At 57.2% G+C, this 27,969-nt stretch overlaps 1 protein-coding gene across 2 annotated transcripts; it reads right to left on the bottom strand.

Annotated features, from left to right (window-relative positions):
* On the bottom strand, positions 1–27,074 carry SNUPN (snurportin 1). Of its 2 annotated transcripts, XM_062206415.1 has the most exons (9): positions 27,018–27,074; positions 21,222–21,384; positions 18,003–18,150; positions 12,349–12,453; positions 11,944–12,040; positions 9,232–9,329; positions 6,510–6,587; positions 2,672–2,752; positions 60–1,562 (listed from the first exon to the last, which is right to left on the bottom strand). In XM_062206415.1, exons 2-9 carry the CDS (start codon positions 21,377–21,379, stop codon positions 1,239–1,241), a joined length of 1,089 nt encoding a protein of 362 aa, XP_062062399.1. In that variant the 5' UTR covers positions 21,380–21,384; positions 27,018–27,074; the 3' UTR covers positions 60–1,238. The 2 variants fall into 2 exon arrangements, with proteins under 2 accessions (XP_062062400.1, XP_062062399.1); XM_062206416.1 differs by lacking the exons at positions 21,222–21,384; positions 27,018–27,074 and adding an exon at positions 21,069–21,156 and having other exon boundaries at positions 1–1,562.
* Positions 27,075–27,969: the final 895 nt, after the last annotated feature.

Here is a 27,969-nt window from a genome sequence, read left to right as displayed (position 1 = left end):
GGGGGCCGGGGTTCTTCCTTCTCCAATTATACCGCGTCAGCTCGAGCGGCTCTCCAAGAGCCAGCGCTGGGGCCAGTTCCCCTGGATGTGCTGAACCGGTGTAATCAGGCCCTCTGAATCACCGCTCCTGCCAGATCCGTTCCCAGAACTAATCGGCACAGAGGGACAGCTGCACGTCCGACGAGATCAGACCCGGGTCTCTCTATGTGACCCCTTTGCCCAGCGTGAGAAGTCTCGGCAAGGAAAGAAGTGGGGGAGCAGACAGAGGCCACAGGAAATAGGACGCATTTCTGATCACAGAGCAGAGATGGCTCAGGTAACTTTGGGACGCCGCCTTCCACTCCCAGGGCTGCCACGGAGCTCTCGTCCAGAGATCCGAGGGTCCGGGGCTCCCTCTCTCCAGGACACAAAGCCTCCTGTCTCACGCCAGCTCCTCTCCCGGCTCTCTGTCCTACTTCACACTCGAGCAATGCGAACCCTACTGGAGTCCCCAGAGCTGGCTGTGTCCAAGCACAGCTGCACCCGGCCTGCCCCTGGGGAGACTCCTTCCCAGCAGAGCACACTGTGTACCCCAGAGAGCCTCAGCCGGGCTCTGCCGCTCTCACATCCCCTGCCCAGAGCAGTCGCCTCGCCACCGTGGCGCTCTGTGAGCTCACTGGCTGGGCCCCAGCTCTGCCCACCTCCAGAACCCACTGTTTGCTGCAGGGGCCCCGCGCCAGGGTCAGGCCCCGCAGGAGCTGACGCATCTCCAGAGGAGCGGATGAACCCCGCGTGCACTTTATCTCTGGTAGCGTCTAAACCAGAGACAAGCACACTGGTCTTCTCAGAAGTGGGAACACTCCAGTACCCAGAACTGCAGTTCCTGGTAAGGCCGTTCAGAAAATGACGTTAGCAGCAGCAGCTACTGGAAACTCAGCACGGCGTTTCAGTGCAAAAAGGAGTGAAACGGGCCAGGATGTGACCAGTCATGGTTCAGGAGCCTCGGGGGAGGGGAGGTGGGGAGGACTCACGTCTGCCTAAAGCTGAAGACTCAAACAGCTCCGGTCTGAAGAATCACCTATATTCACATCACGGATCTGGGCAGACAATCAGTGACACGCACTCGGGGCCTCCCCGCCCCCGCCGAGCTGGCGTCTCGGACGGGGGACAGGCGGCTCCCACCCGAATGGCTTCAGGAAGCCCAGTCTCACGTGAGGCGCCTGCTGCAGTCCCGGCCGGACGCCATCCTGGGGCTGCCTTTAGTTCTCCATGAGGCTCCCAGGACCGGCTGGGCTAAGGGGAGGGCTCTCCAGCGTGGGCGTGGACAGGTGCTCCAACTCGTAGCACCCGTTCCCAGAGGCCTTGTGTTGCAGTTCCTCCTGCGCACCCTCCTTCTGGCTCCTCTTGTGCTCAATGATCTGCTGGAGCTGCCGCACAGCGTACTCGGGCTTGGTGGTCAGCGGGCCGGCCGGCACGGCCACTCCAAGGACATCTGACACCATGTAGGGGCGAAGCCAGCCCACCAGGGGCGTGCTGCCGGGGCTGTAGTGGGTCTGCCTGTGGTAGAAGAGAAGTCCATCTACCTACGAGAGGGGAGACCAGGGATGAAAATGCCGTCCACAGCCACGTGTGCCAGCAGCGCTGACCCACACAGAGGCCACTCTGCCCACCGGCTCATGGCCAGTGGAACAGTCCTCACTTCTCGCACAAGCAGTCTTCCTAGGAGAAGAAATGGCTCAGGAGGCTAAATTTTAGAAAGTAAAAATACAAACAGCACACTCCTGCTTGTGGGGCGCTTTCATACCCATGGCTTCACCCCCTTAGCCACCAGGACGGCGCCTGGGAGACGGGCGGTTCAGACCCCGCTTCCCCCGGCTCGTGGCTGCCCGAACCTCCCTGAAGGCGGTGTGCAAGCCGTGTTCTGGGAAACAGCTTTCCTGGGCGGGAAGCCCGGCACAGGCCCACATTCTGTTTCCTGCGATTCGGTGACTCATCTCTGAAAGGCACTGATGGCCACCGGGGCATTCGGGTTACAAACAAAGCCTGCGCTCCTCCGGCTTCTTAATGGACTCGCGGAGAAGAGTGCAGGGCGGCCGACGCCACTCCCGCACTGGGGAAGCCACACCCCCTTTACAAGCGCAGACCCCGTTCAGGCAGAGGCCAGCAGGTGCACAGCACGGGCACGACGGGCCGAGGGGAATTTGCCTGTTGGGCTTGTAGGTGCTAAGGATGGTGCAGGGGTCATCTGGGCCGTGAGGCTGCCACAGCTGAAACCCGACAATCCAGGGCACACCAGGATCAGCAACCCGCACGGGGCTCAGCACGCGCTGCCTTCCAGGGACCCCTGTGCCCCCTGTAACTTTACAACCAGCCGCGGCACTCAAGTAGGGGCATGGTTCTCAGCTCGTGGCAGGAAAGACCTAGCAACGGGAGTCCTCGCTCCGCTCTGCGCCTCGGTTCCTGCTCTGTGGTTCCCACTCTGCACCCCGGGCTCTGCGGGGCGGCCAGCACTCACTCCGCTCTGAGCCTCGGTTCCCACTGGGCTCTGGGGGCGGCCAGCACATGCACGGCTCTGAGCAGGCTTCCTGCTCCCCTCCGAGGTTGTGACAGCCGCGGCAGCGCCCCCGTGAGAGCCGGCATCGCTGGGTCACTCGCCCATCACACCACACAAGCAAAGGCAGGGCTTCCTTACCTCAAAAGGGAAATCCATGGACAGCACCTTACACAGGCTCTCAGGGGTACAAGGGAAATTCTTCAGCCCCACGAATTTAAACTGAAATACAAATCAGAACAAATAATTCATAGTGTCACAGTGATATTGCTCTAGCAAATAAGCTCCATCAGAGAGGAGAAGTTTTTAGTGTCATCCTCGCCTACTCTCTCCTCCCCAACCTCTAACCCACGCGGTCAGTGGTTCTCAACCTTCCTTTAAGCGCAGGAACCGTCTAGGGGAGCTTTTTAAAAAACTTACTAATAGGAGGCAGGGTTGTAGCACAGAAGGTAAAGCCACTACCTGTGAGGCTGTCATCCCATCCATTTCTGATCCAGCTCCCTGCTAATGGCCTGGGAAAAGTAACAGAAGATGGCCAAAGTGCCTGGGCCCCTGCCACACACGTGGGAGACCTGGATGAAGCTCCTGGTTTCTAGCTTCATCCTAGATCAGCACTGGCCGTTGTGGCCATTTGGGGAGTGAAGCAGTGGATGGAAGGCCTCTTTGTCTCTCCCTTTCTCTCTTTGTAACTCGTTCAAAATAAATAAGTAATTTTTTAAGTTATTGACAAAAAATAAGTAAAATAAAAATCCCTGATGACCAGACCACACCCTGAGAATCTACTGCACGGTCTGGGGTGGGTCCCAGCTGTTTCTTTCTTTCTTTTTTTTTTTTTTTTTTTTTTTTTGACAGGCAGAGTGGATAGTGAGAGAGAGACAGAGAGAAAGGTCTTCCTTTTTGCCATTGGTTCACCCTCCAATGGCCGCTGCGGCTGGCGCATCATGCTGATCCAAAGCCAGGAGCCAGGTGCTTCTCCTGGTCTCCCATGCGGGTGCAGGGCCCAAAGACTTGGGCCATCCTCCACTGCCCTCCTGGGCCACAGCAGAGAGCTGGACTGGAAGAGGAGCAACCAGAACAGAATCTGGCGCCCTGACTGGGACTAGAACCCGCTGTGCTGGCGCCACAAGGCGGAGCATTAGCCTGTTAAGCCACAGGCCGGCCCCCAGGTGTTTCTTATGCTCTGTGCTGATGTTAACACGCAGCTGGACCGACAGGGCTGACAGCTCAGGGGAACAGCCGCCCCAGCTCGTGAAGCCCTCATCACACCAGCGAGGACGTTTAGACCGAAGCGGTTGAACCGCGGGATTAGGACACAGACTTAAGTCAGACTGCACGGGTTTGAGTCCCAGCGCTGCCCACCACTCTGTCTCCACGTGCCTCCATTCCCCATCTGCAGAACAGAACAACAACAGTATCTTCTGCATGGCGCTGTCGCACGGCTTCCATGAGACGACGCAGGCAGAGCGCTCAGAGCAGCGGCCCAGAGACAGCAGCTGCCTCATCCCCTCCTCAAGGCGGGCTGCAGCACCTGCTGACTGACATCACTCAAAGAACCAAGGCTTCTGGCCTCCTACTGGACTGCTTGTCCAGTTGCCTTTAAAAATTCCTGTGGGGAGGCTGGCGCTGTGGCGTAGGGGGTTAAGCGGCCGCCGGCAGTGCCGGCATCCCATGTGGGCGCTGGTTTGAGACCCGGCTGCTTCACTTCCGATTCAGCTCCCTGCTAATGCACCTGAGAAAGCAGTAGATGATGGCCCAAGTCCTTGGGTTCCTACACCCACATAGGAAACCAGATGAAGCTCCTGGCTCCCGGCTTTGGCCAGGAGGAATTGTGGCCACTTGGGGAGTGAACCAGTAGATGGAAGACCTCTATCTCTCTCTGCCTCTGCCTTGCCCTCTCTGTAACTGATTTTAATGTAAGTGAATAGATCTTAAAAAAAAAAAAAAAAAAAAAATTCTTGTGGGGCTTGCATTGTGGCATAGTGGGTTAAACCAATGCCTGAGGGCCAAGAACCCATACGGGTGCTGGGTTGTATCCTGGCTGCTCCACCTCTGATCCAGCTCCCTGCTAATGTGCCTGGGAAAACAGCAGAAGGTGGCCCAAGTGCTTGGGACCCTGTCACCCACATGGGAGACCTGGATGAAGCTCCTGGATCCAGGCTTTGACCTGGCTCAGCCCTGGCTGTTGAAGCCATTTGGGGAGAGAACCAGCAGATGGAAGCACTCTCCCTCTGTGTCTTTCTTCTCTCTGTAACTCTAGCTTTACAATAAATAAAAGAATCTTTAAAAAAAGTTTAAAAAAAAAATTCTTATAAACCATCCAGGCAAATGCCCTGAGAACCGCTGTCCTGTATTTAAATCACTAGAGACCACCAAGACACCTGTACTGTCCTCCTGGGCAGCGGACCCTGCAGAGGCAGCTCCCGCTGAGCCTGGAGCCTCTCCTGTAACTCGAGCGCACTGCCTAGAGGAGGGCACTCCCAGCTCACACATGAGAACGGGGGTTCTTGGTGGCCCTGGCACCGCTGGGGAACTTGCCCTGGCCTGGACCGACTGAGTTAGCAACTCGGGGTGAGGCCCGGCAGTCTCTGTCCCACCAAGCCTCCAGGTGCTGCTCACGCACCTAAAGTTTAAGACTCAGTGGCCTAGAATTCAAAACAGCATCAAAAGCAGGGGATAGCGCTGATACGAACCACTAACCACTGAGTGCTACCGTAAGTGTTATGTGAGGATGACCTGTATGTTTCTGAAAACTGGTTCTTTTTTTTAATTATTTATTTATTTGAGAGGCAGAGTTACAGGGAGAGATAAAAGTCTTCCATCTGCTGGTTCACGTCCCAAACGGTTACAATGGCCAGAGCTGAACCAATCTGAAGCCAGGAGCCAGGAGCTTCTTCTAGGTCCTTCTCAGGCCATAGAAGAGAGCTGGAAGCAGCCAGGACATGGACCAGCACCCATATGGGATGCCAGCATTGCAGGCAGAGGCTTAGCCTACTACGCCACAGCGCCGGCCCCTGTCAAATGTTTTTTTTTTTTTTTTTTTTTTTTTTTGACAGATAGAGTTAGACAGTGAGAGAGAGAGACAGAAAGGTCTTCCTTCCATTGGTTCACTCCCCAAATGGCCGCTACGGCCTGAGCTGTGCCGATTTGAAGCCAGGAGCCAGGTGCTTCTCCTGGTCTCCCATGCGGGTGCAGGGGCCCAAGCACTTGGGCCATCCTCCACTGCCTTCCCGGGCCACAGCAGAGAGCTGGACTGGAAGAGGAGCAACCGGGATTAGAACTCCGCGCCCATGTGGGATGCCGGCGCCACAGGCAGAAGATTAACCTAGTGAGCCATGGCGCCGGCCCCTGTCAATTGGTTCTTAAAACAACCCTAGAAATCAGGTGGTATTAACTCTGTTTTGCAGATGAAGAAGCTAAGGCCAACCAAGACTGTTAACCCAGAATTTCTTTCTTTTTTTTTTTTTTTTGGACAGGCAGAGTGGACAGTGAGAGAGAGAGACAGAGAGAAAGGTCTTCCTTTTGCCATTGGTTCACCCTCCAGTGGCCGCCGTGGCCAGCGCGCTGCGGCCGGCGCACCGCGCTGATCCAAAGCCAGGAGCCAGGTGCTTCTCCTGGTCTCCCATGGGGTGCAGGGCACAAGCACTTGGGCCATCCTCCACTGCACTCCCGGGCTACAGCAGAGAGCTGGCCTGGAAGAGGGGCAACCAGGACAGAATCCGGCGCCCCGACCGGGACTAGAACCCGGTGTGCCAGCGCCGCAAGGTGGAGGATTAGCCTAGTGAGCCGTGGCGCTGGCCAACCCAGAATTTCTTAAAGGCCAAAGCACAGTTCAGATCTAGATGACTCCCAGGCCAGTGCACGTCCCATGGTGCCTTGCTGCCTCAGAACAGACAGCTTCACTCTGAATGACGATCCTGGGAACAGACCAATCCAAACCAACTTCCACGGAGAGCGCCACCACCCCGGCACCAGCCCTTACAGGGTTGAGCTTGGTCTTCTCATCCAGCCCTTCTTCTTCTGGTAACTTGGAGTGCATCCAGTAGAACCGGAAATCAGTCTGTCATGGAGGAGGGACACAGAGAGATGAAATACCACTCATCCCAAACCAGCAGAGCAGAAGCCGCCACCGCCCTCCCGACATCACCCACACTGTCCTTAAAACCGCGAGTCAGGATGATGTCCACAGAATCCCTGAGGCTCGTGTCCTTAAATCCAGGGGCATCATTGACAGCGTGGCGCCAACAGTTACACGGAAGCTTTCTCCGTGTCAAGCTCCACACAGGAAGCTCCACGCAGAGGAGCTCCAGAGATTCAAGGGAAATGGGTGTTACTTAAAAACGTGCATGGGTGCTGGAAGGTTTTTGTACTAAAATAAACCTTATTACTATTATTTAAATTAAGACAGAGTGACAGAGAGAGACAGAGAGGAAGAGAGAGAGAGAATCTCCCATCTATTGCTTCACTTCGCAACAGCCATGGCTGGGCCAGGCTGAAGCCAGGAGCCAGAGACTCCATCCAGGTCTCCCTAGCACTTTGAGACATCACCTACTGCCTCGCAGGCACGTCAGCAGGAAGCTCCATCAAAAGCAGAGGTGGGACTTGGACCAGGCACTCCAAGTGAGGATACAGGCATCCCAAGCTGACGCTGCAATGCAGTGCCGCCCTTTTAATTTCCATTTTCCATGAACTTCTGAAGCCACCTTCCATAATCTTATTAATCCCCCCACCCTCTGGGAGTTGTATCATCATCACCTGCATTTTACAGTTGACGACCCTGAGGTTAAGTCACTTGTCTGTGTGTGTAGAGAAAACACTGGGGACCTGGCTCTCCAGCTCCAAAGCACATATGTGAACCCCTGTGTTCCTCTCACCCCGATGATCAGAACCCAGGCTGCAGCTGTACCTTCACGTGAGCCACTTTATTCTCTGGATTACTGACATGCACCCTTCGGAGTTGTGTAGGGCCTTGCCATCATTTATGATAATTTGCTTTTGGAAATTAAAAGCCCATGCAAGGCCGGCGCCGCGGCTCACTAGGCTAATCCTCCGCCTTGCGGCACCGGCACACCGGGTTCTAGTCCCGGTCGGGGCACCGATCCTGTCCCGATTGCCCCTCTTTCAGGCCAGCTCTCTGCTGTGGCCAGGGAGTGCAGTGGAGGATGGTCCAAGTCCTTGGGCCCTGCACCCCATGGGAGACCAGGAGAAGCACCTGGCTCCTGGCTTCGGATCAGCGTGGTGCGCCTACCGCGGCGGCCATTGGAGGGTGAACCAACGGCAAAAGGAAGACCTTTCTCTCTGTCTCTCTCTCTCACTGTCCACTCTGCCTGTCCAAAAAAAAAAAAAAAAAAAAAAAAAAAAAAAAAAAAAAGCCCATGCGGTCTTCTCCTTATGTCACACAAATGTGTGTGGTGTTAGCTACCAAATTCATCCGCTGTGAACACACGTCACAAAGCATCCCTCAACAGAACTGAGCACGGGGCTCTGGCCGGAGTTACGCTCTGGGGGGCAGTCGTGGCTCTGCACGTGGGCAGAGCGCTTGGAGATCTGAGGATCTGTGCCACACCAAAGCCCCTGCCACTGTCAGGCACAGGAGGTGGGTGGTGAAGCAGAGGAGGCGGCAGGGGTCTGCTGGATGGCGCCTGGCACTCTGTCCTCTCTCCCTGGTCCGGTCTGTGCTCAGGAGAGACACAGCACCTGCCTGACAGGTGGAGGCTGCTGGGAGGGACTCAGGGAAGGAAGGTCCACGAAGACCTGGCGATGCAGATCCCCACGACGACTGCCGAACGTTAACCCACCACCTGCAACACCAGCATCCCTATGCGCGCCAGTTTGAGTCTTGGCTACTCCACTTCCAATCCAGCTCCCTGAAATGCCCCAACCTAGCAGGATGGGGGGACCCTGTGTGGGTGAGGGCCCATGCTTCCTCGTGTGAGCCCACAAGACCAGCACCGAGAGGCCTATTAACACGTAAGCCCACCAAGTCCTGGTTCTCCGGGCCGGCCAGCACGCAGTTCTAAAACCTTTCTGATGCCCCTGGACCTGAGGCCACACGTGAACAACCACCATGACAACCTGGCTGACCGGGAGCTGAGGGACGAAGACAGAGGAGCGCCAGCCACAGAGACGGAGGCCCCTGCGGCTGACCCAGCCTCGCGCTGATGACAATCACCAATATGAGGAAAGTGCGGGGGTGGGGGCGGGGTGGGGGCAGTGCAGCTGGCAGGGAGAGCTGTCCGGGGCTGGCCTTGGAGATCTGAGGGTCTGTGGTACTCCGAGGCCCCTGCCACTGTCAGGCACAGGAGGTGGGTGGTGAAGCAGAGGCGGCGGCAGGGCTCTGCTGGACGGCGCCTGGCACTCTGTCCACTCTCCCTGGTGGCCCCCGCCCCCGCCCCCCAATCTTCCCTGCCAGAAAAGCCCCCCGGACTGGAGAGAGCCGAGGCGTGGCTGCAGCTGCGGTCCCAGCCCACACCTCTGTTTCTTTCTTCCCCTTCAAGAACTGCTGCTCCTCCCTGAGCTCCTCCTGGTTCTTTTTCAAAACTGAACTAATTTAAACTCAAAGAAGCAGGGAGCATTAGCTAATGTTCCTGACACACCACATCCTGCACACGACAAGGAGCTGGTCACGCTCCAAACCCACATGCTGAGCGGCGCTCCCGGGGGAGAGGAGACGAGAAGAGACCCAGGGGCGCGTCAGACCTTACCTGACAGTCATAGAAAGGGTGGCCCCGCCAGCACATCACATCCAGAACATAGTAGGTCTGATTCACCTCACTGTAAATGCAGTCCAGGATGGTATAATCTGGGGACACAGAGCGAAGTCAGCTCAGGCCTGCCTCCAAGACAGGGTCCCCCGTCACAGTCCAGGGAGCCCCACCTTGGTGTGGAGCGATCCCCAGGGCTGGCAGCAACCGCCAGGTCTTGGGACTAAGGACACATTAGGAGCAGAGCTCTTCACGGCCCCCGCACGCTCCCTGTGCAGCTGCAGGGCGACATGGCGTAGGGCAGCGTCAGGGATGCAGGCAACCCTGAAGCCAGGGGGACCCCTGAACTTTAAACAGATAGGGTTAACTCGCCTTACGGAAGCTCAAGTCTGAAAGCAAGCAGTTTGCGCCTGCAGTGTTTTGAGTTCCAATCGCAGATGCTGTATTACAGGGCTCTGCGTTCAAGCAGCAACAAGCAGGGCCAGCACTGTGGTGCAGCAGGTTAACCCACCACCTGCAGCACCACATCCCTATGTGTCCCGGCTGCTCCACTTCCAATCCAGCTCCCTGCTAGGCCTGGGAAAAGCAGTGGGTGATGGTCCAAAGGTTTGGGCCCCTGCTACCTACACGGGAGACCTGGATGAAGCTCCTAGCTTTGGCTTGGCCCAGCCCTGGCCACTGCAGCCATATAGAGTGAACCAGGGAATGCAAGATCTCTGTCTCCCTCTCTCTTTGTAACGCTTTCAAACAAATAAATAGAAAATCTTTTTTTTTTTTTTTTAAAGGTTCCAATTCAGTTACAGAGAAAATCCAATCACAGAGGAAAAAATTGAGCTGAATGCTACAACACTCACAAGGAGCAACAGGAGTTTGAGAGAGAGAGAGGACTGGTGCAGCAAGAAACACCTCCCAGGAGAGACGTGGTACAAACAGAACCTTTCAGGATCAGTGACTTAAAATAGGGGGCAGGGGCCACGCTGGGGTGCAACAGGTTAAGCTGCATCCCATATCACAGTGCTGGTTTGAGTCCCCACTGCTCCGCTTCTGATCCAGAAGCTTGGAAAGATGGCCCTGCTAATGCTTGGGAAGACAGCAGAAGATGGCCCAGGTGCTAGTGTCCACCCGCATGGAGACCTGGATGGAGTTCTGGGCTCCTAGCTTTGGCCTGGCCCAGTCCTTGCAATTGCAGCCATTTGGTGAAGGAGCAAGCATGGAAGATCTCTCTGTCACTTTTCTTTTTGAATAAATAAATAAATCTTAAAAATAGAAACAAAGTAAACAGTGGGACAGCAAGAAGAGAGGGCAATCACACCCAGGTGCTGAAGCAGCTTGAGCGGGGGCCTGCAGACAGAACGAAGCAGGCACGTGTGGGGCACCAGGACCAAGACACTGAACGGACAGTGGGCACAGGGAGCAGGGGAGACAGGACAACAGGGGGCCGAACACGTGTGGGGCACCAGGACCAAGACAGCCGAACGGACAGTGGGCACAGGGAGCAGGGGAGACAGGACAACAGGGGGCCGAACACGTGTGGGGCACCAGGACCAAGACAGCCGAACGGACAGTGGGCACAGGGAGCAGGGGAGACAGGACAACAGGGGGCCGAACACGTGTGGGGCACCAGGACCAAGACAGCCGAACGGACAGTGGGCACAGGGAGCAGGGGAGACAGGACAACAGGGGGCCGAACACGTGTGGGGCACCAGGACCAAGACAGCCAAACGGACAGTGGGCACAGGGAGCAGGGGAGACAGGACAACAGGGGGCCGAACACGTGTGGGGCACCAGGACCAAGACAGCCGAATGGACAGTGGGCACAGGGAGCAGGGGAGACAGGACAACGGGAGCCGAAGCCTGGATGTGCCAGGACGTAAAAGCCGACAGAGGCCAGGAGGAACCGCCACGGAGCCTGAGCAAGCACACAGGCCCTGGGCCCACCTCTGCCAGTTCTCGGTAGAATGACGGTGGGCAAATTACTCATGTCCTTGACCTCAGTCTGCTCAGCCGGGCCCAGGTGGGAGGGAGAAGCTGAGGTCAGGACAAGAGAAAGGACAGGGAAAGTGGCAGGGCAGCCCTGCAACAGATGTCCATCCTGTCACACCTGGCACTCTCCCAGGATCTTACCCCAAACACCGTACCTGCCACCTCCTAACGGAAGTCCAAAGGCATGGTGGCCTTAACCCAGCTATGAGGGCTCAGCCTCTGTCCTGTGACTAGGAGGCCTGACCAGGAAGAGGTGGGGAGGCCCGGGGTCCAGGGCCCAGGACGGCGTCTGTGTACTGTTCCAAAGGTTGGCTTTCAGAGCGGGTCTTCAGAATAGCTGTTATATGGTCTTTTACTGACTACAAAGCTTACTGAATAGGGGCTGGCGCTGTGGCATAGTAGGCTAAGGCTCTGCCTTCAGCGCTGGCATTCTCTATGGACTCTGGTTCAAGTCCTGGCTGCTCCTCTTCCGACCCAGCTCTCTGCTATGGCCTGGGAAAGCAGTGGAAGATGGCCCAAGTGCTTGGGGCCCTGCACCCCATGGGAGACCTGGAAGAAGCTCCTGGCTTCTGGCTTCAAATCAGTCCAGCTCCAGCCATTCAGGGAGGGAAGCAACGGATGGAAGACCTCTCTCTCCTCTCTGTCTGTAACTCTGCCTCTCAAATAAATAAATAATCTTTAAAAACAAAACAGAACGAAATGTAATGAACAGATGAAGCATGCAGGCACCTTTGGCTGTGGTGGAGTTTCGCCTGTTGCCTCCTGGCAGGAGGGAAGAGAATCTGTTGACACAGTAGCCACTCTTGGTGTAGGCGCTGGTGGAACCCTGTGTGGACTGAAAGTCAGGCATCCGGGCCCCTCGACTTCTCCCCTCCTCCCCTCCTCCCGTGCAGGCTGCCGCCAGCCCCACGGGCCCTCCGCAAATCCCTGCAGCAGGAAAGCACTTCCAGCTTGGTCCGGGCACTGCTGCAGCAGCAGAGAAGGGACCGGAGGAAAGACCAGGCCTGCTGGGGCCGGGACGCCGCCACGCACCCGGGCCTGCCGGGGCCGGGACGCCGCCACGCACCCGGGCCTGCCGGGGCCGGGACGCCGCCACGCACCCGGGCCTGCTGGGGCCGGGACGCCGCCACTCACCCTGGAGGCCACAATAAGGGCTCGTTTTCCAACAGGACACACGACCACAATCCATTCCTGCCCCAGGTCTGCGGGGACGTCGATCAGCCACTCAGAGAGCATCAACTAGGAACACAGACAATGAGGGGAACGATCAGCAGGGGTTAGGGTGTGTGTACCGTGACAGAGCATTCGCAGCCTACGTCTGCAATAAAAGGACAAGTGGACAAGTCAGGGCCAGGCTGCTACCAGCACTGCCAGCGTCCCACATCAGAGCGCAAGTTCGAGCCCTGTCTGCTCCGTTTCTGATCCAGCTACAAACTAACGTGCCGAGGATGACATACTAACATACTAACATACTAACGGCAGAGGATGACCCACGTGGGAGAGCCAGGAATTCAGCACTCTTGGCTTCGGCCTGGACCAGTCCCAGCCTTGCGACTATTTGAGGAGTAAATAACAAATGGAAAATTAATCTCTCCCTCTCTCTCCAACACTCAGCCTTTCAAATAAATACAATAAATGGTTAAAAAAAAAAAAAAGAGGGCCCAGCATTGTGGCTTTGCAGGTTAAGTGCAGCTCCAGTCTCGAATATCCACTTCTTTTTTTTTTTTTTTTTTTTTTTTTGAAAGGCAGAGTTACAGAGAGAGAAAGAGAGAGGGAAAGGCAGAGAGAGAGAGATCTTCCATCCTCTGGTTCACTCCCCAAATGGCTGCAATGGCCAGGACTGTGCCAGGCCAAAGCCAGGAGCCTGGAGCTTTGTCTGGGTCTCCCATGTGGGTGCAGGGGCCAAGCCTTGGGCCATTTTCTGCTGCTTTCCCAGGTGCATTAGCTGGAAATTAGATCAGAAGTGGAGCAGCCGGGTCTTGAACCAGCATCCACGTGGGATCCTAGCGTTTCAGGTGGTGGCTTTACCCACTATGCCACAAGGCTGGCCTCCTGATCCACTTCTGACCTAGCTCCTTGATAACGTGCCTGGGAAGACAGAAGATGGCCCATGTGGGAGACCTGGATGAAGATCCTGGCTCTCTATCTCTTCCTTTCTCTGTAACTCTGCCTTTCAAATAAATAAGGAAATCTTACAAAACAAAACCTAAGAAGGTGAGGGCAGAAACGCTGACGGCAGGACATCCACCCTGCGTGCCTGCAGCCGTCGAGACCGCTCCCCAGGGATTTCAGCTTTTCTCCTGGCCAACATCACCTGCATCCTCCCCATACTGCTAACTCACCCCCGGCATCAGAGCGACGGAACCCTCGGCCTTCCCTTACTTTGTGCACCCTCTACTGTCATCCCAATTCTTAAATTTTTTAAAAATTTTCTTAATTATTTGGAAGGCAGAGACAGAGATCGTCCACCTGCTGATTCACTCCCCAAAGGCTCACAAGAACTGGGGCTGGGCTAGGCAGATGCTGAGAAGCGGGCAATCAATCCAGGTCTCCGGTGCCGCAGGGTGGGGGGCAGTACCTGAGCCATCGCCTGCTGTCTCCCAGGGTGTGCACCAGCAGGGCGCTGGACGGGAAGCAGAGCTGAGACTGGATCCCAGGCGCTTCCGATACAGGATGCAGGTGACCACTGTGCCGTAGGCCCACCCCATCCTCACCGTTACCTCCCAGGGGCAGCACTCCAGACGTGAAAAAAGCTCCTGACCACAAGATGCTCTGAGCCTAGACTATCACTTTCCAAACTGATGTCCCAAAAACCTGTTCTACAGGATGCTAGGAGGTGCTGTGGTGAAATTAACTTCACCCACAGTCCGTCCCATCCAGGACACTCTGTGCCATCAATTATTCCCTCCCTTGAACCACTTACCTAACCTTCCCTTCAGACAGCTACTCTGCAATCTTACGAAAACAAAACAGGGGAGGTATTTGGAGCAGCCGTCAGGACAGCTGTGTCCCCCGCGGGGACGCCTGGGTCTGCCACGTCGGCCGTGTCCCCCGCGGGGACGCCCGGGTCTGCCACGTCGGCCATGTCCCCCGCGGGGACGCCCGGGTCCGCCACGTCGGCCATGTCCCACGTGGGGACGCCCGGTTCTGCTACGTCAGTGCTCTGGCTCCTGACTCGAGCCTCCTGCTAACCCTGCAGACCCTGGGAGGCTGCAGTGGATGCTGCTCCAGTGCTTGGTCTTTGCCACCCTCCTGGGGACGTGGCTAGAGCTCCTGGCTCTCAGCTTCAAACCCTGCCCAGCCCAGACCACTGCAGGCATCTGAGGAGTGAACCAGAAGATGGGAGCTCTCGTCTTTGTCTCTGTCTCTCTCTTCTTCCCAAATAAGTACATTTTTCTTAAATACTTTTTTTGCATCTTCTCTATTCCTTGTATGCCTAATCCAAAAATCTGAAATCCAAAATATTCCAAAATCTGAAATTTTGTAAGCACCTACAATACCACACGGGGAAAATTCCACAACTGACCTCATGCGTCAGGTCACAGTCAAACCACAGGCATACTAAAAACATGGTATAAAATAGCCTTCAGGGGAACAGCACTGTGGCATAGAGGGTAAAGGTGCTGACATCCCATACAGGTGCTGGTTCGAGTCCCGGCTGTTCCACTTCCTATCCAGCTCCCTGCTTATGCGCTTGGGAAAGCAGCAGAGACGGCCCAAGTGCTCGGGCCCCTGTACCCACCTGGGAGACACAGAGGAAACTCTTGGCTCCTGGCTTTGGCCCGGCACAGCCCCGCCCAATGTGGCCACTTGGGGAGTAAACAAGTGGACAGAAGACCTCTCTCTCTCTCTGCCTCTCCCTCCCTCTACTTTCAAATAAATAAATCCTAAAGAACAAAAACAAAACACTCTGAGGGGCCAGTGCTGTAGTGCAGAAGGTTAAGCCGCCACCAGCAGCACTGGCATCCCAGAGAGCACCAGTCCCAGCCCAGCTGCTCCACTTCCGATTCTCTCCCTGCTATATTGTTCCTGGGAAAGTGGTGGAAGATGGCCCAAGTCCCCGGGCCCTGTCACCCACGTGGGAGACCCGGAAGCAGCTCCTGGCTCCTGGCTCCGGCCTGGCCCAGCAGCAGTTGTTGCAGCCATTTGGGGAGAGAACCAGTGGATGGAAGACCTCTCTCTGTGTCTCTCCTTCTGTCTGTGTAACTCTTTCAAATAAATAAATAAATCTTTTTTAAAAAAAAAGTCGCTCAGACATAGTTGAGCAGTTATTTTTTTTCTTTTAAAGATTTATGTATTTGAGGGACTGGCGCTGTGGTGTAGCAGGTAAAGCCGCCACCTGCAGTGCCAGCAGCCCATACGGGTGCCAGTTCGAGTCCCAGCTGCTCCACTTTCGATCCAGCTCTCTCTGCTGTGGCCTGGGAAAGCAGCAGAAGATGGCCCAAGTCCCTGGCCCCCGTCATCCACGTGGGAGACCCAGAAGTTCCTGGCTCCTGGCTTCAGACAGACCCAGCCCCGGCTGTTGCAGTCTTCTGGGGAGTGAACCAGCTGACAGAAGAGCCTTCCTGCTGCCCCTCCCTCTCTTTATCTGTAACTCTGCCTCTCAAATAAATAAACCCCGGGGGCAGATCTCACCTACGCGCACGCTCTCTCGCCACCTCTCAGAGGGTGCTCCCTCATCTTCGTCTGTCTCTAGACGCCTCTCTCCTGCACCTGGACCACCTGCCAGCCACTTGCTACCTCTCCCTCTGCTTGTGCTCGCTCAACTTTAAACCCCGTGCATCTCCTGTGGACTCACCACCCTCTGCTGCCTCAGACATCCTACCCCAGCCTCCCCCTCTGCCTCTCATAGCCCCGTTAACCACTCGTTACTGAATTTTTATTTATTTATGTTTGTTATTTGAAAGGCAGCATGACAGAGAGGTCTTCCATTTTCTGATTCACTCCCCAGATGCCCACAACCAGCAGAGAGAAAATCAGTATCTACCAATCGATCAATCTTTCTCTCTTTCTCGGACTCTGTCACTCTCAGCCTCTCAAACAAGTGAGCCTTTGATAGTAATAAGACAAATAACTCAATGAAAAAAGGGGAAAAGATTGGAATGGGCATTTCTGTAAAGATCACATACAGATGGCCAACACGCAGATGAAAACGTGCTCAACACCACCGGTCCCCAGGAGGACACACGTCAAGCCCAGGAGCCACCACTGCACGCCCAGTGGCAGAGCTGCGAGTGTGCTAAAGGACGACAAGTGCTGGCGAAGGTGGAGAAAGGGAGCCTTCCTGCGCTGCGGTGGGGATGTAAGAGGGCGTGGTCATTGGGGAAAGAGCTCAGCAGGTCCTCCAAAGGTAAACAGCCAGCACATGACCTAGAAATTCAAGGTTCAGACCCACGAGAAAAGGCAAACACGGAGGCCCGTGCGCGGTGCTCACAGCAGCTGTGCCCATTTAGCAGCCAGAGTGGAGGCAGGGTCAGCGTCCATGGACTGAGCACCGGATAAACCACACGGGCACAGCGCTCAGGGAGCGCTGCTCCACACTACACGCGGTGAAACATGGCCTCCCCGACACCTCACGTGAGCCCGAAAACCCTAGGCTGGGCACAAGAAGCGTCCCACAAAGACACACACTGCATGATTCCATTTCCAGGAAGCGTCCGGAAGAGCCAAATCCACAGGAGAGAGAGTGGACTCGTGGGGGTCAGGGCTGGGGGGAGGAGGAACGGGAAGTGACTGCAAATGGCCGCAGGATTTCTTTCTGCAGTGACGTGAAAGTTGTAAAATTAAAGAGTGGTGATGGGTGCACAGTCCTGTGAGTACCGACTGTACCCTGGAAACAGGTGTCTCACGTAGTACATGAATTCTATCTCAGTACCGCCGTTTGAAAACAGTACAGCAGGTAACACTAGGGGAGCACGCGTGGGCTCAGGCTAGGTACCTAAGGTACGCTGGCTCACGGCATCCTCCCTACAATTCTAACGCTAAGTACTATTACTGTTCTTGTAGTAGAGATGAGAAACCAGAGACTTAACAGGATGGCCATGCAGGGCACAAGGGTGTTTCCACCAACAGACCACACATGTTACAACAGTGGTCCCCTAGGGTTATAACAGGTGGGGGCGGGGGACACAGCCATTTGGTACAACAAGACGCCTGCATCCCACATCAGAGTACCAGGGTTCAGTCCCGGCTCTGTTTCTGCTAATGTGCCTTACCAGGAAGCTGGGGGCTGGCACTGTGGTGTAGCAGGCTAGGACGTGGGCTGTGACACCAGCATCCTGTATTGGAGCCCCGGTTCAATGTCCTGGCTGCTCCGATTCCAATCCAGCTCTCTGCTAATGCCTTGGGAGGACAGCAGAGGATGGCCATAGTACTTGGGCCCCTGCCACCCACGGGGCAACCCAGATGGAGCTCCAGGCTCCTGGGGTCAGCCTGGCCCAGCCTCGGCTATTGCAGGTATCTAAGGCATGTACCAGCAGATGGAAGATTTCTCTTTCTCTCTGCCTTATCAAGTAGATGAAAATAAATTTTTTTTTCCCAAAAGTGACAAAGACATGGAGTCTGGTACTGCAGCCACAGCTCAGGTGCTTCCTGCAGCCCACTGGTGGCCAGCAGTCCCAGGCCTGCTACCCAGATCCTGCAGTGCCGCCCCTCAGGCCACAGCAGCGTGGCCCCACCCACTCTGCCCATCAGCAGGCCCTACACAGCTCCTCTCCACACCCTGCCTCAGCCCCTTCTGCCAACAGGGCAGCGAGGCCGCGGGGTCTGACCTCCTCCAGACCTCTCACCTGGTTAGCATAGCGTTTTGGCAGCTTCTTGCCCGTGTCAACGTCCATTTCGTCATCGTTTTTCTTATCGTCTTCTTCCTCACTCTCCATCCCTGTCCAGTCATCTTCAGCCAGCCTCCTGGCATGATTGACGTAGTCTAGCCGCTTGCTGGGGGAAGAAGGGCAAACGACAGCTCTTGTGTCTCACATGAAGACAGACTATGATGAGACAGACCGCACTGAGGTCCAGGGCTCCAAGTCTGAGAGCAACCTGGGGATTCCGGCGGGAGAAAGAAAGGATGGGTCCTCCTTGCAAGGCTCACCTAGTGATGCCTGCTCACAGATCCTAAACAGGAACCCCTCTGCACACACTCAGCACTCCTCAGAGACGCCCAAGAATGGACAAAGTAAGATATCTAAAGAATTTCCAAGGCGCACTAGCTGGCTGAGCTGGACCTCACCCCACCCCACGTAAGAACTGTGCCAGCACCGTGGCACAGTGGGTTAAGCCACTACCTGCATGGTGAGCACCGGATTGGGTCCCGGCCGCTCTGCTTCCAACCCAGCTCCCTGCTAATGCACCTGGCAAAGCAGAGGAAGATGGCCCAGGTGCTTGGGCCTCTGTCACCCATCAGGGAGACCAGGATGGTGTCCCAGGGTCCTGGCTTTGACCTGGCCCAGCCCCAGCCACTGCAATCATGTTGGAAGTAAATCTTTAAAAAAAAAAAAAGACGTTTCCTGCCAGGCCGATGCTTCATTTGAAGCCCAGCGGTGGGGGAGGGGATAAGCTTCATGGAGACGCCGAAAATAGAGACAGCATCTGGCCTTTCTGTTCCACACAGCACCTTGGAGAGAAGCTGGGCCCTCCTGCAGTTCCCATGCAACTTTCAAAGCTGGCCACTTGGCTTAGGACTTAAGAACTTTTACTTCTTGTTTCGCTTTATGGTTATCTTTCTCTCTTCTTTTACAACTGCATATTCTAGAAAGTTCAGGAAATTGAGAGGGAAGCAAAAGAACCTTCTGGAACCCAGCTATCCCCAAGTGATTTGGAAATGCCATGAAATCTTCTGTACTGGATTTCTCTGGCGCTAAGGCAAGGATTCAGCCACTGAGGCAGAGAGGCCAATACCAACCGGTTTCCACTTTCTTTAAGTTTTTCCTTCTAATTTAAGGTAAACAACTCGTTTCCTCTTAAACACAGGTGGGGCTCGTGCCCATTGCTGAAGAGGTGCACACCTGAGAGGACACGAACGCACAGCAGGACAGCTGGTGTGGCACCTGAGCGAGAGGCTGCATGGCCATGCTTGCTTCCACACGCTGGTGACCATCACAGGAGGAGGGCCACCCAGCTGCCCAGGGGCAGGGACTGGTTAGCTTACACCATGACTGACCCACTCAGGGAATGGCTAGCACCACGCAAAAATGACCCGGCCCTCTGTGAACTCACAGCATCTCCCAAAAAGACCACCGAAAAAAACACATGCAGAACAGAGAGCACCACATTGCTACTTGTGTAGGAAAGAAAAAGGTCTGGGGCCCGGGTCGTGGCTCAGAGGGTTAAGCGGCTGCCTGTGACACTGGCCTCCCCTATGGGCACCAGTTTGAGTCCTGGCTGCTCCACTTCCAATCCAGCTCCCTGATAATGTGCCTGGAAAAGCAGTGGAAGATGGCCAAGGAGGTTGGGCCACTGTCATCCATGTGGGAGACCAAGATGGGCTTCCAAGCTCTTGGCCGTTGTGGACATTTGGGGAGTGAAACAGTAGATGGAAGATCTCTCTCTGCCTCTCCCTCCCTCCCTCTCTCTGTAACTCTGCCTTTGAAATAAATAAATAAAACTTTTTAAAAAATAAAAATGGGGCCTGTGCTGTGGTATAGTAGGTTAAGCCTCCACCTGCAGCACTGGGATCCCATATGGGTGCTAGTTTGTGTCCCGGCTGCTCCACTTCTGATCCAGCTCTCTGCTAATGGCCTGGGAAAGCAGTAGAAGATGGCCCAAGTCCGTGGGCCCCTGCACTCATGTGGGAGACCCAGAAGAAGCTCCTGGCTCCTGGCTTTGGATTGGCCCAGCTCCAGCCGTCGCAGCCATTTGGGGAGTGAACCAGCATACGGAAAACCTTTCTCTCTTCTTGTCTGTAACTCTGCCTAATAAATAAATATATCTTTAAAAACTACAAATATGCAGCCAGCATGGAAACTGAGCAGCTTCTGAGTCTCCTCTGGTCCCCGACTCCTTCATCGGTGCCCAGCTGGTCCTGCTGCTGCACCAGAATAAAGACAAGCCCTGCGGCCAGTGCTGTGGCGTAGCTGTGGTACAGCCGGCGCTGCAGCGTAGCTGTGGGACAGCCGGCACTGTGGTACAGCCGGCGCTGCGGCGTAGCTGTGGTACAGCCGGCGCTGCGGCGTAGCTGTGGTAAAGCCGGCGCTGCGGCACTGCCATCCCATATGGATGCCAGTTCAAGCCATGGCCGCTTCACTTCCAATCCAGCTCCCTGCTAATGCGCCTGGGAAAGCAGCAGAGGATGGCCCAAGTGCTTGAGCCCCTGCACCCACATGGGAGACCTGGAAGAAGCTCCTGGCTCCTGGCTTTGGGTCAGCCCAGTTCCGGCCACTGGGGCCATTTGGGGAGTGACCCAGAGGATGAAAGACCTTCCCCTCTCTGTACTCTGCCTTTCAAATAAATAATCTTAAAAGAAAAAAGGCCGGCCCCGCCTGCAGAGCAGCTCAGGCCCCACCACTCCCACCCGCTCTCTCCCTCTCATCTTGGCACTCAGAGCCGAGCGTATGGAAGACATTTCCTCAGACTCCCTGTGCGATTGTTTGTCTTCCACTCCCGAGGGTGCCACAGAAGCATCTGGGCTGGAGGCAGCCGGGAAGACCACACCGCCACCAGGATTCCGGGTGTAGGAGAAGCCACACACGCGGCCCAGGGAACGCGGGGAGTGGAAGCCTGGGCGTGGCCTCCACAAGTCCCCGAACTGCAGAGCTCCGGAATGCTGCCGGGAAAAGCAGAAAAACCTAAGCGTGGCCAGGAGCCTGTGCCTCCCAGCCTCAGCCTCTCCCCACGCTCCGGGCAGAAAACACACTCACCTCCTCCGGACTCGGCCTCCCACCCTGCGGGCAGGCAGTTCAGCCTACAAGGGGTCTACCTGGAAGGGGGCTCTGTGGGGATGAGCAGGGGGCCCCCGGAAGGGCTCCCAGCCCCCGGCCTGGGGAAAGCAGCCAGAGTTAGCGCGTCCTTACGATTTCTGCAGCTCCAGTAACCGCCGGCGCCGCTCACTCTGCTCCAAGGAACTGTACTTGGACTTGTACTGGCACAGGCGCGGGTGCGGGGCAGCTGTGCTGTTCAGGTCCCGAGACACAGAAAAGCTGCTAGCCAGGGCCTGACTCAGCTCCTCCATCCTTCCTACAGAGGGGGACATGGGGACACGGTTCAGTCACGGCAGCCCCCGGGCGCTGGCAGCTGTACCGCCACACGAGGGCTGCACGCCTCTAAACCTCACTTCATCCAAAAGCACAATTGTTTCCATGGGGAAAAAAGGAAGTTACAGGGTACACGAGTTACATATTAGCACCAACAACGTGATTTCCTGCCTGTGTTTCAATACTGACCATCCTGATAGCTCTAACGGTATAAAGATCAATCACCGAGCAAACTCATCCCCATCACTGTCACTCATCACCATGAGCCCCATCATTAATTCCTCCCACCCCTGACACCCAGGGATGTGCCCCGGCATCCCCTGTGTCCTGAGCAGTTCCAAAACAGCCATCGCTGGGGCCAGCGTTGCAGCGCAGTGGCCGCCCTCTGTGACACCGGCGTCCCATACGGGCACTGGTTCAAGAGCTGGCTACTCCACTTCGGATCTGGCTCCCTGCCGGTGTGCCTGGGTAAGCACTGAAGACAGCCAAGTGCTTGGGCCCCTGCACCCATGTGGGAGACCCGGATGGAACTCCTGGCTCCCACCCTGGCTATTGCAGCCATTTGGGTTGTGACAGATCTCTCTTCCTCTCCCTCTCTCTCTCTCAGTAACTCTGCCTTTCAAACATTTTTTTTTAATAGTCATCACTAAATAATTAACACAGGGCTGGTGCCATGGCACAGCAAGTTAAGCCAGCAGCATACCAAATGGGCACCAGTTCGAGTCCTGGCTACCCCACTTCTGATCCAGCTTCTTGCTAATGACCTGGGAAAGCAATGAAAGATGGCCCGAGACCTGGATGGAGTTCCAGGCTCCTGGCTTCAGCCTGGCCCAGCCTCAGCCACTGCTGCCATTCGGGAAGTGACCCAGCAAATGGGAGAGATTCTCTCTCACTTCGCCTCTCAAAGAAATAAATTTTGTAAAAAAAAAAAATAATATATATATATATATATACACACACACACACAACTAATACAACTCTGACACAAATTTCACCCAATTAGCTTTTTTTTTAAAGATTTTTTTTTTTTTTTTTTGACAGGCAGAGTGGACAGTGAGAGAGAGAGAGAGAGAGACAGAGAGAAAGGTCTTCCTTTGCCGTTGGTTCACCCTCCAATGGCCGCCGCGGTAGGCGCGCTACGGCCGGCGCACCGCGCTGATCCGATGGCAGAAGCCAGGTGCCTATTCTGGTCTCCCATGGGGTGCAGGGCCCAAGCACTTGGGCCATCCTCCACTGCACTCCCTGGCCACAGCAGAGAGCTGGCCTGGAAGAGGGGCAGCCGGGACAGAATCCGGCACCCCGACCGGGACTAGAACCTGGTGTGCTGCCGCCGCATGGCGGAGGATTAGCCTAGTGAGCCACGGCGCCGGCCTAAAGATTTTTTATTTAGTTGACAGGTAGAATTACAGTGAGAGAGAGACAGAGAGAGAAAGGTCTTTCTTCCGTTGGTTCACCCCCCAAATGGCCGCTACGGCTCGTGCTGTGCCAATCCGAAGCCAGGAGCCAGGTGCTTCTCCTGGTCTCCCATGGGGTGCAGGGCCCAAACACCTGGGCCATCCTCCACTGCACTCCCGGGCCACAGCAGAGAGCTGAACTGGAAGAGGAGCAACTGGGACAGAACCCGGTGCCCATATGGGATGCCAGCGCCGCAGGCAGAGGATTAACCAAGTGAGCCAAGGCGCCAAGCCCCACCAATTAGCTTTTTTTTTTTTTAAAAAAAAAAAAAAGATTTATTTACTTGAAAGTCAGAGTTACACAGAGAGAGAGGTCTTCCATCCGCTGGTTCACTACCTAATTGGCCTCGATAGCCGGAGCTATGATCTGAAGCCAGGAGTCAGGAGCTTCTTCTAGGTCTCCCACGTGGGTGCAGGGGCCCAAGGACGTGGGCCATCTTCTATTGCTTTCCCAGGCCATAGCAGAGAGCTGGGTCGGAAGTGGAGCAGCTGGGACTTGAATCGACGCCCACATGGAATGCCAGCACTGCAAGTGGCAGCTTTACCCGCTACACCACAGCATTGGCCCCTAAATTAGTTTTTAATTTTTCTTGTTATTTGAAAAGCAGAGCGAGACTGACAAGAGAGCTCCTATCCACTGGTTCGCTCCCCCAGTGCCCAGACGGCCAGGGTGGAAGCCCAGGCTGAGGCCTGGACTGAGGGACTCAATCCGGGACGCCCATGTGGGTGGCAGGAACCCAACTACATGAGTTATCACCGCGGCCTCCCGGTGTGCAGCAGCAGGAAGCTGAGGGGGGCACCAACCCCCGGGATCTGACCGCCAAGTACTGGGATGGGGGACGCAGGGGTCCTAACCACCAGCCCAAACACCAAAGCTGTTTAATTCTCGAGTACACGGCAGTTCGGATTTAAAAACTTGACTTCCAGGACAAAAGCTGGTTCTGGGGCCCCCTAGAGGAAGACGAGGGGAACACAAAGCCCAGACCTGGTAGTTGTTCTCACTTTAGGGTTCTGTTTTGGTTTTGGATGAGAAGGAAAACTTCAGGGCTACCTATGGTGGGGCTCCCCTGGGAAAGAGCTTGGCAGGGGGCGCCTGCACAGTAGGTAGGGCCCACTGCTCCGGGAGTGTGGAATCTCACCCATGGTACGTTAGGGGTTAGGGAGACGGGGAGTAGCTAGCATGTTGGAGACAGAGTATCAGGTGGGCCTTAAACAAAGCAGGCAGGGCCAGCGCAGTGGCGTAGTAGGTTATGCCTCTGCCTGCAGTGCCAGGATCCCAGATGGGCCCCGGTTCGAATTCTGGCTGCTCCACTTCCAATCCAGCTCGCTGCTGATGGCCTGGGAAAGCAGTGGAAGATGGCCCAAGTGCCTGCCCACGCCCCCCACCATGGGAGACCCAGAAGATGCTCCTGGCTTCGGATCAGCCCAGCTCTGACTGTTGCGTCCATTTGGGGAGTGAACCTGCGGATGGAAGATCTCCTCTCTCTCTCTCTCCCCCTCTGTGTCACTAGTTCAAATAAATAAATCTTAAAAAAAAAAAAAAAAAAAGGACGCAAGTGGACAGGAGGATTCACACCTCAGTGACACCCCCAAGAGAAATGGTGTGAGGTATCCAGGAGCATCCTCAGGGGCTCATGGGATGCCTCAGATCTGGGAAAGCAGGGACATCGGGGAGAAATCTTATCACACGGCAGGGCTGGCCCAAGCCCTTCAGCGCCCACGTAAAGCAGTGGGCACAGGCCAGGCTCCAACATGCAGAGCACCCAAACCAGCAGGGTCATTCCAGGGCCTCAGTAGTTAGAAAGAAAAAAAACGTCATCGGTGCTGGGATGCATCGTGTAGACGTGTGAATCTCCGAGTCCCACAGCAGGTCTCCAGATCAATGCTAATGGCTGATGGGAGTGAAGGCGGGGCCTTGGTCAGTGACCTCAGCACGGCTGTCCGCCGCATGGCCTCCTGACCCAGCGCGTCAGCTCTGTAAGGAGACCACGTGCTCCCTCCATGGCTGTGCGTCCTGGCTCACCGTGTAATGGTCCCTCCACCACGCCTCGGCCTCTCCAGATGCCTTAACCAAGGGCCACTCCGTCCTGCCTGGGGAAGCTCCACACTAGAAATGAACCAATTCCTGCCTACGCTGCTCTTCTCAGATGTTTTAGGGCAATGAAATGTTAATGCAGGCCTCTGCTGGGCCCAGGGCCACCTTCCACTGCACAACTGAAGTCACACGCATTTCTTAATTTGAAACATTATTTTTTTATTTGAAAGGGACTTCTTACAAAACTGAGTAGGGCGGGTGCTGACTCAGCAGTTAAGCCTCTCACACCCCACAGAGAGTGCCTGGTTTGCGTCTCACCTCCACTTCCAATCCAGCTCCCTGCTAATGCACCTGGGAGGCGGCGGGTGACGGTCAAGTCCTTGGGTCCCTGCCACCCACACGGGAGACCCAGACTGCGTTCTGGGCCTCCTGGGTCCAGCCCGGCACAGCCGCACCGGGGCAGGTCATTTGCAGAGTGAACCAGCAGACATTTGTCTCTGTCTCTCTGCCTTCTGAGCAAGACAAATAAAATTTAAAATCGCGGCGAGCTACGCCTCACGTGAACCACGTCTGGGTGCACAGGTCAGCCCGTATCAAGCACACTCAACCTCCAGGACTCTCCGGCTTCTGAAGCTGAACCTCTGTATGCTGTGGGGGCCACCTGGGCCCCTGCCAATGAGAAGCCCCCAGCAGAATCCCAGCCGGAAGGCTCTCACTAGCGGTGGAAAAGCCCCGGCCTCCGCAGGGCAGCAGCAGTGAGCTCCCACGCCCGCGGGCCCACTGCCCTCCTGCACCCACGGGTCCCTCCTGGCCTGCCTGCCCTCTGCTTGTTGGCAGTGCGCCCGCAAACCCCACTCTGCCCCGGTGAAGTCTCACTGCCCTGAGCACCGGCCTCCACCGCTCCCTGCCCAGACACATCCCGCAGCGGGGCCAGCCTGGCGGCGCAGGGGGTGAAGCCAGCGACCCCGATGAGCCGCTGCTTGGAGTCCCTGCTGCCCGCTCCCCGCTCCCGGGCGGCACAGCGGCGGATGACGGCCGAGTGCCAGGGCCCCTGCCGTCCACACGGGAGCCCGGGGAGGAGGCCAGGCTCCTGGGCGGCACAGCAGTGGATGATGACCGAGTGCCAGGGCCCCTGCCGTCCACACGGGAGCCCGGGGTGGAGGCCAGGCTCCTGGGCGGCACAGCAGCGGATGACCGCCGAGTGCCAGGGCCCCTGCCGTCCACACGGGAGCCCGGGGAGGAGGCCAGGCTCCTGGGCGGCACAGCAGCGGATGACCGCCGAGTGCCAGGGCCCCTGCCGTCCACACGGGAGCCCGGGGAGGAGGCCAGGCTCCTGGGCGGCACAGCAGCGGATGACCGAGTGCCAGGGCCCCTGCCGTCCACACGGGAGCCCGGGGAGGAGGCCAGGCTCCTGGGCGGCACAGCAGCGGATGATGACCGAGTGCCAGGGCCCCTGCCGTCCACACGGGAGCCCGGGGTGGAGGCCAGGCTCGGGCCAGGCTGTCCGGCCATCCAGTGCACGGAAGATCCGCTTCCCTCTCTACTCCACCTTCCAGATAACGACTCAGCCAGGGTCTGGGAATGTGACCCGGGTCCTAGGAGCATTTGCCGGGCCAGGCGGATGGCTGCGGGACCCCCGAGACGCGCTCCCGGCTACCACGCCCCCCCCCCCCCCAGCACCTAAACGGTATGCGGTGCCCGCCCCTCGTCTCAATATTCCCCTAGCGAGAGGGTTTCCAACTTTACTCGCTGTCTCCCAGAGCCAACTGTCCCACACCTCATCCGGCTTCACGTCGGCGTGGGCCAAAGACCACCGGGCCCTCCCGCGCGGGGCGGCCCCCCGCCCCGCCCCGCAGTGCCCGTCTCCAGGGGCTCGCAGGCCCGCACCCCGGCGGCCCCCCGCCCCGCCCCGCAGTGCCCGTCTCCAGGGGCTCGCAGGCCCGCCCCTCCCCCACAGCAGGACCCTCGGGGTCCTGGTCACACGGCCTGGGACCGGAGGCCGGAAGGCGCCCAGGCCTGGCCCCGGCCAGGCTCTGCCCCTCCAGGGGACGCCCCGGGAGACCCAGATACAGCGCCGAGGGACATCCCGCCGAGCCGGCGGGGTACGGGCTCGAACCCTAGACTCACCGCAACGCGAGGGGAAGCCGCGCACGCCGCCGCTGCCGCCGCCGCCGCCGCCGGAGGCCGACCAATCAGCTGCCCTGGGAAAGCCGGGCCCCGCCCCTGGGCCGCCGCCGCGCCGCCGGGCCTACCGGCCTCGCGCCCGGAGTTTCCGGCTCCGGCGGCCGGCTGACTCTGCCTGCCGTTACCTCCGCCCTCGATGGCTGGGGCGCGGGTCCGCCCGCTCTGGCGTTGCACCCCCCGGCCCACCTGCCTGGGACTGGGCCCGGCCGAGGCCTCACCCTTGGTTACCGGTCTCCGGGGCTCCTGCCAGTGGGGCCGGGGCCGGGAGCTGGAGGCCGGGCGGGCGCTGCGTGCTGCCGCGGCCGGCTCACCCGTGTCCGTGCCCGTGAGGCCGCTCCCCCACGCCGCGCGGTACCGGGCCCCGGCGCCCCGCAGGCCCGGGCCGCGGGGCTGGGGTGGCTGGAGCCGGCGTCCGGCCAGGCTGCGGCGTCGGACGCGCGCTTGGCCGTCCAGATAGCGGGAGGGGGGGTGAGGTATCTCCGCCGGGGTCACCCCCTGCTACTGTACGAACTCCACTGGTTTTAGAGATTCGATTTGAAAGCGACACAGGTCTTCCAGCCCCCCTGGTGGACTCCCCAGATGCCTGCAGCACCCGGGGCTGGAGCTCCATCTGGGTCTCACAAGTGCCTGAGCCATGGCTGCCTTGCACAGGTGCACAGCACAGGAACTGCAATAGCCAGGACCTGAACCGACCCTCGGACAGGGGATGGGGGCGTCGTAGGTGGCGGCTCAACCCACTGCGCCCTGCACCCTGCGCCCACCCCATGCCGGGACCCCCCGGGACCCCAGCATGCTGCCTGGGGTGTTCGTGCACATCACCATCTGGACTGAGAGCAGGTCAGACTGACCACGGCTCAGCGGTACTCTAGGAGAGGGTGCTGGGCCCCAGGTGGAG

The sequence above is a fragment of the Lepus europaeus genome, chromosome 11 (assembly GCF_033115175.1).
Source record: "Lepus europaeus isolate LE1 chromosome 11, mLepTim1.pri, whole genome shotgun sequence".
In the NCBI taxonomy this organism is placed as follows: Eukaryota; Metazoa; Chordata; class Mammalia; order Lagomorpha; family Leporidae; genus Lepus; species Lepus europaeus.
This window is presented reverse-complemented; position numbering and strand designations above follow the sequence as displayed.